Raw genomic sequence first — 16,562 nt, 5'->3', positions numbered from 1 at the left:
CAAACTTAAAAGGAAGTCAAACAAACGGAACAGGAAGTCAAAGTCAAACAAACCTGGAAGTCAAACAAAAACATAAAAGAACGTCAAACACAAAGGTATCAGGAAGTCAAACAAAAATGTAAAAGGAAGTCAAACACAAACATTAAAAAGGAAGTCAAGCATAAATGTAACAGGAAGTCACACACAAATGTAAAAAGGAAGTCAAACACAAACGTAAAAAGGAAGTCAAACACAAAGAAACCAGGAAGTGAAACAAAAATGGAAAAGGAAGTGAAAAAAACAAGAAAGGAAGTCAAACTCAAACCTAACAGAAAGTCAAACAAAAACGTAAAAGGAAGTCAAACACAAATGTAAAAGAAGTCAAACATAAACAAACCAGGAAGTCCTAAACAAAAACATAAAAGGAATTCAAACACAAAGGTAACAGGAACTCAAACAAAAATGTAAAAGGAAGTCAAACACAAATGTAAAAAAGGAAGTCAAACACAAATGTAACAGGAAGTCAAACACAAAGAAACCAGGAAATCAAACACAAATGGAAAAGGAAGTAAAAATAAACATAAAAGGAAGTCAAACACAAACGTAAAAGGAAGTCAAACACAAACAAACCAGGAAGTCCTAAACAAAAACGTAGAAGGAATTCAAACACAAACGTAACAGGAAGTCAAACAAATATGTAATAGGAAGTCAAACACAAATGTTACAGGAAGTCAAACACACACCAGGAAGTTAAACAAAAATGTAAAAGAAAGTCAAACAAAAATGTAAAACGAAGTCAAACACAAACGTAAAAGGAAGTCAAACACAAACACAACAGGAAGTCAAACAAAAACATAAAAGGAAGTCAAACACAAACGCAAAAGGAAGTCAAACACAAACATAACAGGAAGTCAAACAAAAATGTGAAAGGAAGTCAAACACAAATGTTACAGGAAGTCAAACACACACCAGGAAGTTAAACAAAAATGTAAAAGAAAGTCAAACAAAAATGTAAAACGAAGTCAAACACAAACGTAAAAGGAAGTCAAACACAAACACAACCGGAAGTCAAACAAAAACATAAAAGGAAGTCAAACACAAACGCAAAAGGAAGTCAAACACAAACATAACAGGAAGTCAAACAAAAATGTGAAGGGAAGTCAAACACAAACGTAACAGGAAGTCAAACACAAACACAACAGAAAGTCAAACAAAAACATAAAAGGAAGTCAAACACAAATGCAAAAGGAAGTCAAACACAAACATAACAGGAAGTCAAACAAAAATGTGAAAGGAAGTCAAACACAAACGTAAAATTAAGTCAAACACAAACAAACCAGGAAGTCAAAAAGAACGTAAAATGAAGTCAAACACAAACAAACCAGGAAGTCTAACACAAGCATAAAAGGAAGTCAAACACAAAGAAACCAGGAAGTCAAACACAAATGAAAAAGGAAGTAAAAAAAACATAAAAGGAAGTCAAACGCAAACGTAACAAGAAGTCAAACACAAACGTAACAGGAAGTCAAACACAAATGTAAAAGGAAGTCAAACACAAACAAACCAGGAAGTCCTAAACAAAAACGTAGAAGGAATTCAAACACAAACGTAACAGGAAGTCAAACATAAATGTAAAAGGAAGTCAAACACAAATGTTACAGGAAGTCAAACACGAACCAGAAGTCAAACAAAAATGTAAAAGAAAGTCAAACAAAAATGTAAAAGGAAGTTAAACACAAACGTAAAAGGAAGTCAAACACAAACACAACAGGAAGTCAAACAAAAACATAAAAGGAAGTCAAACACAAACGCAAAAGGAAGTCAAACACAAACATAACGGGAAGTCAAACAAAAATGTGAAGGGAAGTCAAACACAAACGTAACAGGAAGTCAAACACAAACAAACCACGAAGTCAAACAAAAACATAAAAGGAAGTCAAACACAAACGCAAAAGGAAGTCAAACACAAACATAACAGGAAGTCAAACAAAAATGTGAAAGGAAGTCAAACACAACCGTAAAATTAAGTCAAACACAAACAAACCAGGAAGTCAAAAAGAACGTAAAATGAAGTCAAACACAAAGAAACCAGGAAGTCAAACACAAGCATAAAAGGAAGTCAAACACAAAGAAACCAGGAAGTCAAACACAAATGAAAAAGGAAGTAAAAAAACATAAAAGGAAGTCAAACGCAAACGTAACAGGAAGTCAAACACAAACGTAACAGGAAGTCAAACACAAATGTAAAAGGAAGTCAAACACAAACAAACCAGGAAGTCCTAAACAAAAACGTAGAAGGAATTCAAACACAAGCGTAACAGGAAGTCAAACACAAATGTAAAAGGAAGTCAAACACAAACAAACCAGGAAGTCCTAAACAAAAACGTAGAATGAATTCAAACACAAGCGTAACAGCAAGTCAAACATAAATGTAAAAGGAAGTCAAACACAAATGTTACAGGAAGTCAAACACGAACCAGAAGTCAAACAAAAATGTAAAAGAAAGTCAAACACAAACGTAAAAGGAAGTCAAACACAAACACAACAGGAAGTCAAACAAAAACATAAAAGGAAGTCAAACACAAACGCAAAAGGAAGTCAAACACAAACATAACAGGAAGTCAAACAAAAATGTGAAGGGAAGTCAAACACAAACGTAACAGGAAGTCAAACACAAACAAACCAGGAAGTCAAAAATAACGTAAAATGAAGTCAAACACAAACAAACCAGGAAGTCAAACACAAGCATAAAAGGAAGTCAAACACAAAGAAACCAGGAAGTCAAACACAAATGAAAAAGGAAGTAAAAAAAACATAAAAGGAAGTCAAACGCAAACGTAACAGGAAGTCAAACACAAACGTAACAGGAAGTCAAACACAAATGTAAAAGGAAGTCAAACACAAAAAAACCAGGAAGTCCTAAACAAAAACGTAGAAGGAATTCAAACACAAGCGTAACAGGAAGTCAAACATAAATGTAAAAGGAAGTCAAACACAAATGTTACAGGAAGTCAAACACAAACCAGGAAGTCAAACAAAAATGTAAAAGAAAGTGAAACAAAAATGTAAAAGGAAGTCAAACACAAACATAACAGGAAGTCAAACAAAAACGTAAAAGTAAGGCAAACACAAACACAACAGGAAGTCAAACACAAACAAACTACGAAGTCAAACAAAAACATAAAAGGAAGTCAAACACAAACGCAAGAGGAAGTCAAACACAAACATAACAGGAAGTCAGACAAAAATGTGAAAGGAAGTCAAACACACACGTAAAAATAAGTCAAACACAAACAAACCAGGAAGTCAAACACAAACAAACCAGGAAGTCAAACACAAACATAAAAGGAAGTCAAACACAAACAAACCAGGAAATCAAAAACAAAAACATAGAAGGAAGTCAAACACAAACATAAGAGGAAGTCAAACACAAACGTAAGAGGAAGTCAAACAAAAATGTAACAGGAAGTCAAATACAAACATAAAAAGGAAGTCAAACACAACATGTTTGACGTTTGGGTGTTCCAACAGGACAATGACCCCAAACACAGGTCAATAGTGGTGAATATTTGCTAAATCAGGCTAGATTTAAGGTGTTAGAATGGCCTTCCCAAAGTCCTGACTTAAACGTGTGGACAATGCTGAAGAAACAAGTCCGTATCAGAAAATCAACACATTTAGCTGAACTGCACCAATTTTGTCATGAGGAGTGTTCAAAAATTCAACCAGAAGCTTGTGGATGACTACCAAAAGTGCCTTATTGCAGTGAAACTTGCCAAGGGACATGTAAGCAAATATTAACATTGCTGTACGTATACTTTTGACCCAGCAGATTTGGTCACATTTTCAGTAGAGCCATAATAAAGTCATACAAAAAAAGATAAAATCATGAATGTTTTTGTGATCAACAAGTATGTGCCCCAATCACTCCATCACAAAAAAACAAGAGCTGTAGAAATTATTGGAAACTTAAGACAGCCACGACATTATTTTCTTTACAAGTGTACGTAAACTTTTGATCGCGACTATACAAATTACTCTGTGAAAGGGAGGTGTAGTCAGTGCTGCTTGTAGGAGCAAAAGTCACCGCCGCTGTCCAAGGAGCGGAGGACGAGCAACATCGGGCAGGGGGCGGGGCCTGTGTTGATGGCGAGACACAGCCGTCAGGTGATTAGTATTCACATGTGGCATGTGTTAATCTTATCATCTGTTGTCTTTAACAGTAAGCGGCTGGGGAGCAGAGGGAGAGAGAGGATTAGGACGGGAAGTGAAGACAAAATGGGAAGACAGGAAGTGACAACTTGAAGTGACGGCAGGAAGTGAGGACCGAATGGGAAAACGGGAAATGACAAGGGGAAGTGAGGACACCAGGGGGGGACAGGGAGTGAAAACAGGAAGTGAGGAGAGGAAGTGACCGCAGAAAGGCACAGCAGGAAGTGACGATAGAAGGTGTCGACAGGAAGGGAGGACAGAATGGGAGGACAGGAAGTGACAGCAGAAAGGCACAGCTGGAGGTGATGATAGACGGTGTCGACAGGAAGTGAGGACCAAAGATGACGACAGAAAGTGTCGACAGGAAGTGATGACAAGAAGTGAGAGGAGGAAGTGACGGGAGGACAGGATATGAGGACAGGAAGCGATGACCGAAAGTGAGGACAGGAAGTGAGCTGGGGGGGGGGGGGGGGGGGGGGGGGGGGGGACGATAGAAGGTGTCGACAGGAAGTGAGGACAGAATGGGAGGACAGGAAGTGACAGCAGAAAGGCACAGCTGGAGGTGACGATAGACGGTGAAGACCAAAGATGATGACAGAAAGTGTCGACAGGAAGTGATGACAAGAAGTGAGGATGGGAAGTGAGAGGAGGACAGGAAGCGATGACCGACAGTGAGGACAGGAAGTGAGCTGGGGGGGCGGGTGGGGGTGTAGTCAGCGCTGCTTGTAGGAGCAAAAAACACCACCGCTGTCCAGGGCACTGAGGACGAGCACCACGGGAGGACAGGAAGTGACAACATGAAGAGACGACAGGAAGTGAGGAGAGGAAGTGACAGCAGAAAGGCACAGCTGGAGGTGATGATAGACGGTGTCGACAGGAAGTGAGGACCAAAGATGACGACAGAAAGTGTTGACAAGAAGTGAGGAGAGGAAGTGAGAGGAGGAAGTGACGGGAGGACAGGATCTGAGGACAGAATGGGAGCACAGGAAGTGAGGACAGGAAGTGACAGCAGAAAGGCACAGCTGGAGGTGACGATAGACGGTGTCGGCAGGAAGTGAGGACCAAAGATGACGACAGAAAGTGTTGACAGGAAGTGATGACAAGAAGTGAGGACAGGAAGTGAGAGGAGGAAGTGACGGGAGGACAGGATCTGAGGACAGGAAGCGACGACCGACAGTGAGGACAGGAAGTGAGCTGGGGGTTGGGGGGGGAACGGGTGGAGGTGTAGTGAGTGCTGCTTGTTGGAGCAAAAGACACCGCCGCTGTCCAGGGCGCTGAGGACGAGCTACATCAGGCAGGGGGCGGGGCGTGTGTTGACGGCGAGACACAGCCGGCAGGTGATTAGACTTCACGGGTGGTACGCGTTAATCTAATCATCTGTTGTCTTTAACAGTAAGCGGCCGGGGAGCAGAGGAAGAGAGAGGATTAGGACAGGAAGTGAAGAAAAAATGGGAGGACATGAAGTGACAACTTGAAGTGACGGCAGAAAGTGAGGACCGAATGGGAAGACGGGAAATGACAAGGGGAAGTGAGGACACCACGGGAGGACAGGAAGTGACAACATGAGGAGACAACAGGAAGTGAGGAGAGGAAGTGACAGCAGAAAGGCAGAGCTGGAGGTGATGATAGACGGTGTCGACAGGAAGTGAGGACCAAAGATGACGACAGAAAGTGTCGACAGGAAGTGATGACAAGAAGTGAGGACAGGAAGTGAAAGGAGGAAGTGACGGGAGGACAGGATCTGAGGACAGGAAGCGACGACCGACAGTGAGGACAGGAAGTGATCTGGGGCGACGGGTGGAGGTGTAGTCAGTGCTGCTTGTTGGAGCAAAAGACACCGCCGCTGTCCAGGGCGCTGAAGACGAGCACCATCGGGCAGGGGGCGGGGCGTGTGTTGACGGCGAGACACAGCCGGCAGGTGATTAGACTTCACAGGTGGTACGTGTTAATCTAATCATCTGTTGTCTCTGAAGTGACGACTGGAGTTGATGGCAATAAGTGAGGACAGGAAATTATGACAAAATAGGGAGGACAGGAAGTGAGACAAGAAAGTGACGGGAGGGCAGGAAGTGATGACCGACATTGAGGACAGGAAGTGAGGTGAGGGAGGGGGGGCGGTTGGGCTATAGTCAGCGCTGCTTGCAGGAGCAAAAGTCACCGCCGCTGGGGCGGGGCGTGTGTTGACGGCGAGACACAGCCGGCAGGTGATTAGACTTCACAGGTGGTACGTTTTAAACTAATCATCTGTTGTCTTTAAGAGTAAGCGGCCCTGGTGAGCCGTCCCACCTTTCCAGCCACTACCAGCCGGGATAGGTTCCTCCCTCCGGACGGCGTGGCTTTAAGCGGTCACACATGACGAGCGCGAGTAAACATTAAACACTGGCGTGCTCGATCTGGCGTTTTTCTCTTCATCCGCCGCGCCTTCAAAGCGCTCGTAGGTTTCAATCATGTCGCGGCGGCCCGCTCTCCACGCTTCACTGAACTCCATTTCGTTTAATGAGATGTCTGTAAGCGCCGACGTCCAACTTTACTGCCCAGCCCGAGACCGTCCTCGTCTTCCTGTGTGAGGGTGATGATGCAATCATCTTTGGTCTGCCTCTCTGATAATATTTCATGTCTGCCGCCTTCTTCCTCCTCATTTCTCGGATGTGGGCTCGGATCAAGTTGTGAAGCCCTTTGAGGCGCTCTATAAATAACATTCGCTCCATTGATTGACGTTCTCACACCCCCGACAAAAGCAATGTGTCATGTTTCCATCATTTTGCTGTTCTTTGTACAAACCCTGTTTCCATATGAGTTGGGAAATTGTGTTCGATGTAAATATAAACGGAATACATTGATTTGCAAATCTTTTTCAACCCATATTCAGTTGAATGCACTACAAAGACAACATATTTGATGTTCAAACTCATAAACGTTATATTTTTTATGCAAGTATAATTAACTTAGAATTTCATGGCTGCAAAACGTGCCAAAGTAGTTGGGAAAGGGCATGTTCACCACTGTGTTACATCACCTTTTGTTTTAACAACACTGGGAACTGAGGAACCTAATTGTTGAAGCTTTGAAAGTGGAATTATTTCCCATTCTTGTTTTATGTAGAGCTTCAGTCGTTCAACAGTCCGGGGTCTCCGCTGTCGTATTTTACGCTTTATAATGCTGGCTTGTAGTTTGATTGTATTTTTAAAAAACATCTATACATACCATAAACCCTCATATCTGTATTCTCAGCTCTTGCTTGCCAGTGACAGTCACAACTACGGTACCAGGCTAGCCCAAAGAGGTGCTCTCACCCGTCTTAAACCCAAAAGTGATGTTTTGAAAAAGACTGTAATGTATCGGGCAATCACTTACTGGAATAGACTTCCACAATATCTGCTATCAATCACCAGCATAGTGGGCTTTAAGAATAGACTAAAAGGAGAAGTATTGCGTAAAGAGATTATTTCTAGATTGTACCTAATGTCATGACTGTTTTTATTGACTATTGAGTATTCTATTGATTATGGGATAAGCAGCAGAAAATGGATGATGATACTTTTTCGTCACTTATTGTTTGTCTTTGGTACACTAATGTGTATATTTAGGCCATTGGTTCTTTGTTTTATTTTTGCAAAAATGTATACAGTATATCTATTTTTATATTGCTATTTTTATCTTTGGTATGAAAATTATTATGTAACATTTATTAGTATTTTTTGGTTCTTTGTTGTTGCTATTTTTGTATTATGACAATTTATTATTGGATCATGTTGTACTGCATTTTAATCGTTTGTTCTGAGGTTGTGTGATGTTTTTTGCCTGGACCCCAGGAAGAATAGTCTCCACTGCGGTGTAGACTAATGGGGATCCTTAATAGACTAAACTAAACTAAACTAAATAATGCGGCACACATTTTCCACGGGAGACAGGTCTGGACTGCAGGCGGGCCAGGAAAAGTACCCGCACTCTTTTTTTTTTACAAAGCCACGCTGTTGTAACACGTGCTGAATGTGGCTTGGCATTGTCTTGCTGAAATAAGCAGGGGCGCTTAGATGGCAGCATATGTTGTTCCAAAACTGTATGTACTTTGAGCATTAATGGTGCCTTCACAGATGTGTAAGTTACTCATGCCTTGGGCACTAATGCACCCCATACCATCACAGATGCTGGCTTTTCAACTTTGTTTCAATAACAGTCTGGATGGTTCGCTTTTCCTTTGGTCCGGATGACACGATGTGGAATATTTCCAAAAAACAATTTGAAATGTGAACTTGTCAGGCCACAGAACACTTTTCCACTTTGCATCAGTCCATCTTAGATGAAATTTGGGCCCAGAGGAAGCCGGCGGCGTTTCTGGATGTTGTTGATAATTGGCTTGTTGCTTTGCATAGTAGAGCTTTAACTTGCACTTTACAGATGTAGCGACCAACTGTATTTAGTGACAATGGTTTCTGAAGTGTTCCTGAGCCCATGTGGTGATATCCTTTAGCGATTGATGTCGGTTTTTGATACAGTGGCCGTCTGAGGGATCGAAGGTCACGGTCATTTAATGTCGGTTTCCAGCCATGCGGCTTTACGTGGAGTGATTTCTACAGATTCTCTGACCTTTTGATTATGTTATGGACCGTAGATGTTAAAATCCCTAAATTTCTTGCAATTGCACTTTGAGAAACGTTGTTCTTAAACTGTTTGACTATTTTCTCACGCAGTTGTGGACAAAGGGGTGTACCTCGCCCCATCCTTTCTTGTGAAAGACTGAGCATTTTTTTGGGGGGAAGCTGTTTTTATACCCAATCATGGCACCCACCTGTTTCCCAATCAGCCCCGCAAACCTGTTCCAAATAAGTGTTTGATGAGCATTCCTCAACTTATTAGTATTTATTCCCACCTTTCCCAACATCTTTGTCACGTGTTGATGGCCTCAAATTCTAAATTTAGTGATTATTTGCCAAAATAAAAGAATGTTTATCAGTTTGAACATCAAATATGTTGTCTTTGTAGCATATTCAACTGATATGGGTTGAAAGGGATTTGCAAATCATTGTTTTCCGTTTATATTTACATCAAACACAAATTCTCAAATCATATGGAAACTGGGTTTGTATATCTGCAAATGTATATATGTGTGTGTATATATATATATATATATATATATATATATATATATTATATATATATATATATATATATATATCGAGGGGGAATTTGAACCTGGGGTCCACAGGTCAAAGTCCACTTTCCATAATCACACAAACTCCCCACCCAGCTTTCTCACAGTGGGTTGCTAAAAGGCACTTAAGCAGAAAAGTGCTCCGTGGTTTGTTGTGTTTCGCCACACGAGTCCCGCGGCTTCTCCTGGAGGACGGCCGTGTTTTGCAGGTCGGCGGCCGCCCGTAATCCCGCCGCTACATTGTCATTTGCGGCAAAACCCCTTTAGCCATTCCCCGCGGTTTCGACTTAGTGTCCCTGGGGCTCGAACGTACGCCGAGTCTGCATTAAATGGACTTCCTGTTGTTTCCACGTTCAAGTGCTTCCTCGCAAGAGTGTGTTGGATCAATGTCGATATGTGTTTAAGAACATTTCACATTCAAATTCAATAACGTATCAAACTACAACTTTTCAAAATATGTTAGCTCAATGCTAATTCACATTGCATTTGCTATAGACATGCTATTGATTAGCATTAGCATTCTACACCTTTGCAAACGTCATGGGTGAGGAATGCACTAATGGGTGAGGAATGCACTAAGCGATTTGATAAGACCTGATAAGTCCGAAAGAGATGATACAGTATTATCTGCTCACAGACGCTACCTGGTGGTTGCTTGAGCGCACTGCGACTAGTCCTGGGTAGTCCCACTCCTTAATGCGTCCTCACAGGAATGAGGCTAAAAATACATTCTCCCTTGCGGTAAAAGCACACTACTTTTAGTATAAACACTTTGTGGGGCGCAACGGACGACTAGATTCAACCTAATAACACTACTAGACTATTTCTTGACTAGGCAACACATCGTAGCCTGTACACTACTGCCATCTAGCCTGTCATTTTTGTAGAACAGACTTCTCCATTGAACACAGTGAACGGATATACTCAGTCATGAACGGTCAGCGAAGCACAAAGCGTCCGCAGCGCAGCATCGTTCACAACCCAGTATTATGGGCCACCTCGCAAAATGGAGACCCGATGGTGTAACTTATGCTGAGACAAAGACGGCTATGCTGATGGCTGGAAGCAACATCCCGTTCTCATTTGCGGATGTCTACAACAAATCTGTGATATATGTTCCCGGATTCGGAGATCGCTCGCCAATACGCAAATGGCCGAACCAAGGTTACTCAAATAGTGAAAGGTAAGTGTTGTTGTTTTTTTAGTAACCAGCAAGCACAGTACAGTTAGTAGACCAACTGGGTTTTTATTACTGTGTATTTGATAGGTGCCATTGGAAATTCAACTATTTATTTTATTTATATATATATATATATATGAAATACTCGAGTTGGTGAATTATACTCCTCCCCTCTTAACCACCCCCCAACCACGCCTCCACTCCACCCCCGACCACGCCCCCCCACCCCCTACACCCCACCTCCCGAAATCGGAGGTCTCAAGGTTGGAAAGTATGAGTTTAGGTTAGTTTCTCGTGCTCCTGACTCTGGCGCCTTGGCGTTACCCAAACATGGTCTCCAGAGGCGTCTTTCATCTGGTCCTTCGAGAGAGGTGCCATATGCTGGCATATGTGTGTGTGCGTGTGTGTGTGTGTGTGTGTGTGAGAGGGCCCTTAAGGAAGTGTCGGTTCCAGAATGAGAATGAGAATCATATCGATGGCATGCGCCGCCATACCGTACTTCATCCAAGATGCATATTTTAAACTCTAAAAGGATCAATATGACAAAAAAAACGGACGCATTAGCATCAGGATGTTGCGGCTTGCAATCTTTTTTTTCCGAGCCTGCGGAGTCCGACAGGCAGCTTAGGCGGTCTGTTGCCATGGCAACAACCTGCCGGCTTAACCTTGAAAAGGCGCGTCCGGATCTCCGGACATGTTACTGTTTTGTTTATTACCTCCACCGGGTGCAAGATAACATCTACGTTTTTCTTTTTTTCTTTTTAATTTTTTTTTAAACATTAAATGTTTGTCAGACCGTTTTGGTTCGACTTTAACTTGCAAACTGGCACTCGAGCATCCTTGTGCTATCAAGCATAGAATTTAACTAGACGGCGGGCCTAAGCTAGTAGGTACAAAGTGGCTAAACAGGACATGTTAAAAAAAATTCTTCGGAAAGAGTGCCATTGTTGTAGACGGCAGGGAAACAAAATCAACGGCTGCATAATACGTGTTTTTATTTATTTATTACCAACACCTTGTGATTGAAAACCCGACCAAAAAATCTGCCGTGTGACTCTTTCGCTAGCGTTAGCTAACAGCTCACATTCGCTAAAAGTTCGTAGAACATAAATCAGTTAGTCTGCACCGTACTTGAAGCAGACGGAGTAAATAGCCAAAGACGTGGAAATTAAATCGAAACGCCAGGTTTATATCCATGAAAATATGGAGAACTAAAGACGTTAAAATAAGATCTATACCCATGAAAATATGTAGAGCCAAAGGCATTAAAAAAATATTGAAACAGAGGACATTTATCCATGAAAATATGGAGAACCAAAGATGTTATCTTTTTTTCGAAATGGCATACATTTATCCATGAAAATAGAGCGAACCAAAGACGTTAAAATAAAATCAAACGGACGTCATTTATCCATGAAAATATGGAGAACCAAAATGTTAAAACAATATCGAAAAGGCAGACACTCGCTCATAAAAATATGGAGAACCAAAGACGTTAAAATAATGTCGTAATAGCAGATATTGATCAATGAATATATGAAGAACCAAAGACATTAAAATAATATAGAAACGGCTGACATTTATCCATGAAAATATGGAGAACCAAAGATGCTAAAATAATATCGAAACGGCTGACATTTGTCCATGAAAATATGGAGAACATAAGATGTTAAAATAATATCAAAACGGCAGAAATTTGTCCATGAAAATATGAAGAACCAAAAACGTTAAAATAAAATCGAAACAGCAGACATTTTTCTATGAAAATATGGAGAACCAAAGACGTTAAAATAATATCGAAACAGCTGAAATTTGTCCATAAAAATATGTAGAACCAAATACATTAAAAAAATTATGAAATGGCAGATATTTATCCATGAAAATATGGAGAACATAAGACGTTAAAATAAGATCGAAACGGCAGACATTTATCCATGAAAATATGCTGAACCAAAGACATTAAAATGATATTGAAACGGAAGACATGTATTCATGATATTATGGAGAACCAAAGACGTTAAAATGATATCGAAACGGCAGACATTTATCCATGAAAATACGGAGAACCAAAGACGTTAAAATCAAATCAAAACGCCAGACATTTATCCATGAAATCATGGAGAACCAAAGACGTTAAAATAAAATCAAAACGGCAGACATTTATCCATGAAAATATGGTGAACCAAAGACGTTAAAATGGTATCGAAACGGCAGACATTTATCCATGACATCATGGAGAACCAAATACGTTAAAATAAAATCAAAACGGCAGACATTTATCCATGAAAACATGGAGAACCAAAGGCGTTAAAATCAAATCGAAACGGCAGACATTTATCCATGAAAATATGAAGAACCAAAGACGTTAAAATAAAATCGAAACGGCAGACATTTATCCATGAAAATATGGTGAACCAAAGACGTTAAAATAAAATCAAAACGGCAGACATTTATCCATGAAAATATGGTGAACCAAAGATGTTAAAATAAAATCGAAACGGCAGACATTTATCCATGAAAATATGGTGAACCAAAGACGTTATAATAAAATCGAAACGGCAGACATTTATCCATGAAAATATGGAGAACCAAATACGTTAAAATAAAATCAAAACGGCAGACATTTATCCATGAAAATGTGGAGAACCAAATACGTTAAAATAAAATCAAAACGGCAGACATTTATCCATGAAAACATGGAGAACCAAAGGTGTTAAAATAAAATTTAAAACGGCAGACATTTATCCATGAAAATATGGAGAACCAAAGACGTTAAAATAAATTCAAAACGTCAGACATTTATCCATGAAATCATGGAGAACCAAAGACGTTAAAAAAAATCAAAATGGCAGACATTTATCCATGAAAATGTGGAGAACCAAATACGTTAAAATAAAATCAAAACGGCAGACATTTATCCATGAAAACATGGAGAACCAAAGGCGTTAAAATAAAATCAAAACGGCAGACATTTATCCATGAAAATGTGGAGAACCACATATGTTAAAATAAAATCAAAACGGCAGACAATTTATCCATGAAAATGTGGAGAACTAAATACGTTAAAATAAAATCAAAACGGCAGACATTTATCCATGAAAACATGGAGAACCAAAGGCGTTAAAATCAAATCGAAACGGCAGACATTTATCCATGAAAATATGAAGAACCAAAGACGTTAAAATAAAATCGAAACGGCAGACATTTATCCATGAAAATATGGTGAACCAAAGACGTTAAAATAAAATCGAAACGGCAGACATTTATCCATGAAAATATGGTGAACCAAAGACGTTAAAATAAAATCGAAACGGCAGACATTTATCCATGAAAATATGGTGAACCAAAGACGTTAAAATGATATCGAAACGGCAGACATTTATCCATGAAAATATTAACAACAAAGGACGTGAAATTAATATCAAAACGTCCGACATTTATCCATGAAAACATGGAGAACCAAAGGCGTTAAAATCAAATCAAACGGCAGACATTTATCCATGAAATATGAAGAACCAAAGACGTTAAAATAAAATCGAAAAAACGGCAGACATTTATCCATGAAAATATGAAGAACCAAAGACGTTAAAATAAAATCGAAACGGCAGACATTTATCCATGAAAATATGAAGAACCAAAGACGTTAAAATAAAATCGAAACGGCAGACATTTATCCATGAACATATTAACAACAAAGGACGTGAAAATAATATCAAAACGTCTCCCAGGTGATGGCGTGCATCAGCATTACAAGACTTGATAAAACTGCAGTAGTTGTTTCTCCTCCATTCTAATGTCTTGTTTTCCATACAGTCCTCATTAATGCTGCATATTAAAATGCTTCAGGTGACGTGGAGGGAATCCCGTTATTAAGCTGCCGTGCCATAAAAAGATGTAAACAAAATAATAAAAGTTGATTGGCATGGCAGAAGATGGCTGCCTGACATTTTCTCTCTTCTCCAGTGGCAGATATTAAAAATACACCTGTATTTATTTGCATATGAACAAGCTGACATTGACAGTATATACAATGCATACAGTGCATACAGTACATACAGTATATACAGTACATACAGTATACACATTACATACAGTACATACAGTATATACAGTACATACAGTACATACAGTATATACAGTACATACAGTACATACTGTACATACAGTACAGGTATGGATGCACCGGGGGTACTCACTATTATGTTCTTGTTCCTCCTCCACGTTGCCCATCACCATGGCCGGTACGCCGAACGCTGAAGCCAACACCCACACACAGATGTTCACCACCTGGATAGCAGCCACAAATTATTATACTGCTATATTAAATTCTATATAAACCTATATTAAAATATATATTTACTGCTATATTAAAATATATATAAACTGCTATATTGAATTATATACATATATACTGCTATATTAAAATATATATGAACCTATATTAAAATATATATAGTGCTACTCATTCAACATTCTAAACTTTTTTGGGTTGCAAAACATTTGTCTTGAGCAAAGTCAGATAACATGATTAATGTACTATAATGTATCATGTATACACCATTGACTTCTAATGTACAAGTATGTAGGTGATACTTCAAGTATGATTAGAGTACAGTATGTAGGTAATACTTATAGTAAAGTACAGTATGTAGCTAATACTTAAAGTAAAGTACAGTATGTAATACTTCAAGTAAAGTACAATATGTAGGTGATACTTCAAGTATGATTAGAGTACAGTATGTAGGTAATACTTATAGTAAAGTACAGTATGTATGTGATACTTCAATTATGATTAAAGTACAGTATGTAGGTAATACTTATAGTAAAGTACAGTATGTAGGTAATACTTAAAGTAAAGTACAATATGTAGGTGATACTTCAAGTATGATTAAGGTACAGTATGTAGGTAATACTTCAAGTAAAGTACAGTATGTAGATGATAATTAAAGTATGATTAAAGTACAGTATGTAGGTGATACTTCAATTATGATTAAAGTAAAGTATGTAGGTAATACTTAAAGTAAAGTACAGTATGTAAGTAATACTTCAAGTAAAGTACAGTATGTAGGTGATACTTCAATTATGATTAAAGTACAGTATGTAGGTAATACTTCAAGTAAAGTACAGTATGTAGGTGATACTTCAATTATGATTAAAGTAAAGTATGTAGGTAATACTTCAAGTAAAGTACAGTATGTAGGTAATACTTCAAGTAAAGTACAGTATGTAGGTGATACTTCAAGTATGATTAAAGTACAGTATGTAGGTAATACTTCAAGTAAAGTACAGTATGTAGGTGATACTGCAAGTAAAGTACAGTATGTAGGTGATACTGCAAGTAAAGTACAGTATGTAGGTGATACTTCAAATAAAATACAGTATGTAGGTGATACTTCAAGTAAAGTACAGTATGTAGGTGATACTGCAAGTAAAGTACAGTATGTAGGTGATACTGCAAGTAAAGTAGAGTATGTAGGTGATACTGCAAGTAAAGTACAGTACGTAGATGATACTTCAAGTATGATTAAAGTACAGTATGTAGGTGATACTTCAAGTAAAGTACAGTATGTAGGTGATACTGGAAGTAAAGTACAGTATGTAGGTGATACTTCAAATAAAGTACAGTACGTAGGTGATACTGCAAGTAAAGTAGAGTATGTAGGTGATACTGCAAGTAAAGTACAGTACGTAGATGATACTTCAAGTATGATTAAAGTACAGTATGTAGGTGATACTTCAAGTAAAGTACAGTATGTAGGTGATACTGGAAGTAAAGTACAGTATGTAGGTGATACTTCAAATAAAGTACAGTATGTAGGTGATACTTCAAGTAAAGTACAGTATGTAGGTGATACTTTATGTATGATTAAAGTACAGTATGTACGTGATACTTCAAGTAAAGTACAGTATGTAGGTGATACTGCAAGTAAAGTACAGTATGTAGGTTATACTGCATGTAAAGTACAATATGTAGGTGATACTTCAAGTAAAGTACAGTATGTAGGTGATACTGCAAGTAAAGTACAGTATGTAGGTGAT

The 16,562-nt window shown here is 39.0% G+C and overlaps 1 protein-coding gene across 1 annotated transcript in view; it reads right to left on the bottom strand.

The window, feature by feature from the left end:
• The window catches only part of oprl1 (opiate receptor-like 1), an 87,200-nt gene that overhangs the window by 14,321 nt on the left and 56,317 nt on the right, over positions 1–16,562 (bottom strand). Inside the window, exon 5 of the mRNA XM_061902709.1 lies at positions 14,720–14,810. Coding sequence (XP_061758693.1) covers positions 14,720–14,810 — 91 coding nt within the window. The remainder of the gene's footprint in view (positions 1–14,719; positions 14,811–16,562) is intronic.

This window comes from Nerophis ophidion, linkage group LG06 (genome assembly GCF_033978795.1).
Source record: "Nerophis ophidion isolate RoL-2023_Sa linkage group LG06, RoL_Noph_v1.0, whole genome shotgun sequence".
In the NCBI taxonomy this organism is placed as follows: domain Eukaryota; kingdom Metazoa; phylum Chordata; class Actinopteri; order Syngnathiformes; family Syngnathidae; genus Nerophis; species Nerophis ophidion.
Note: the sequence above shows the minus strand (reverse complement) of the source record. Positions and strands in the feature narration are given on the sequence as shown.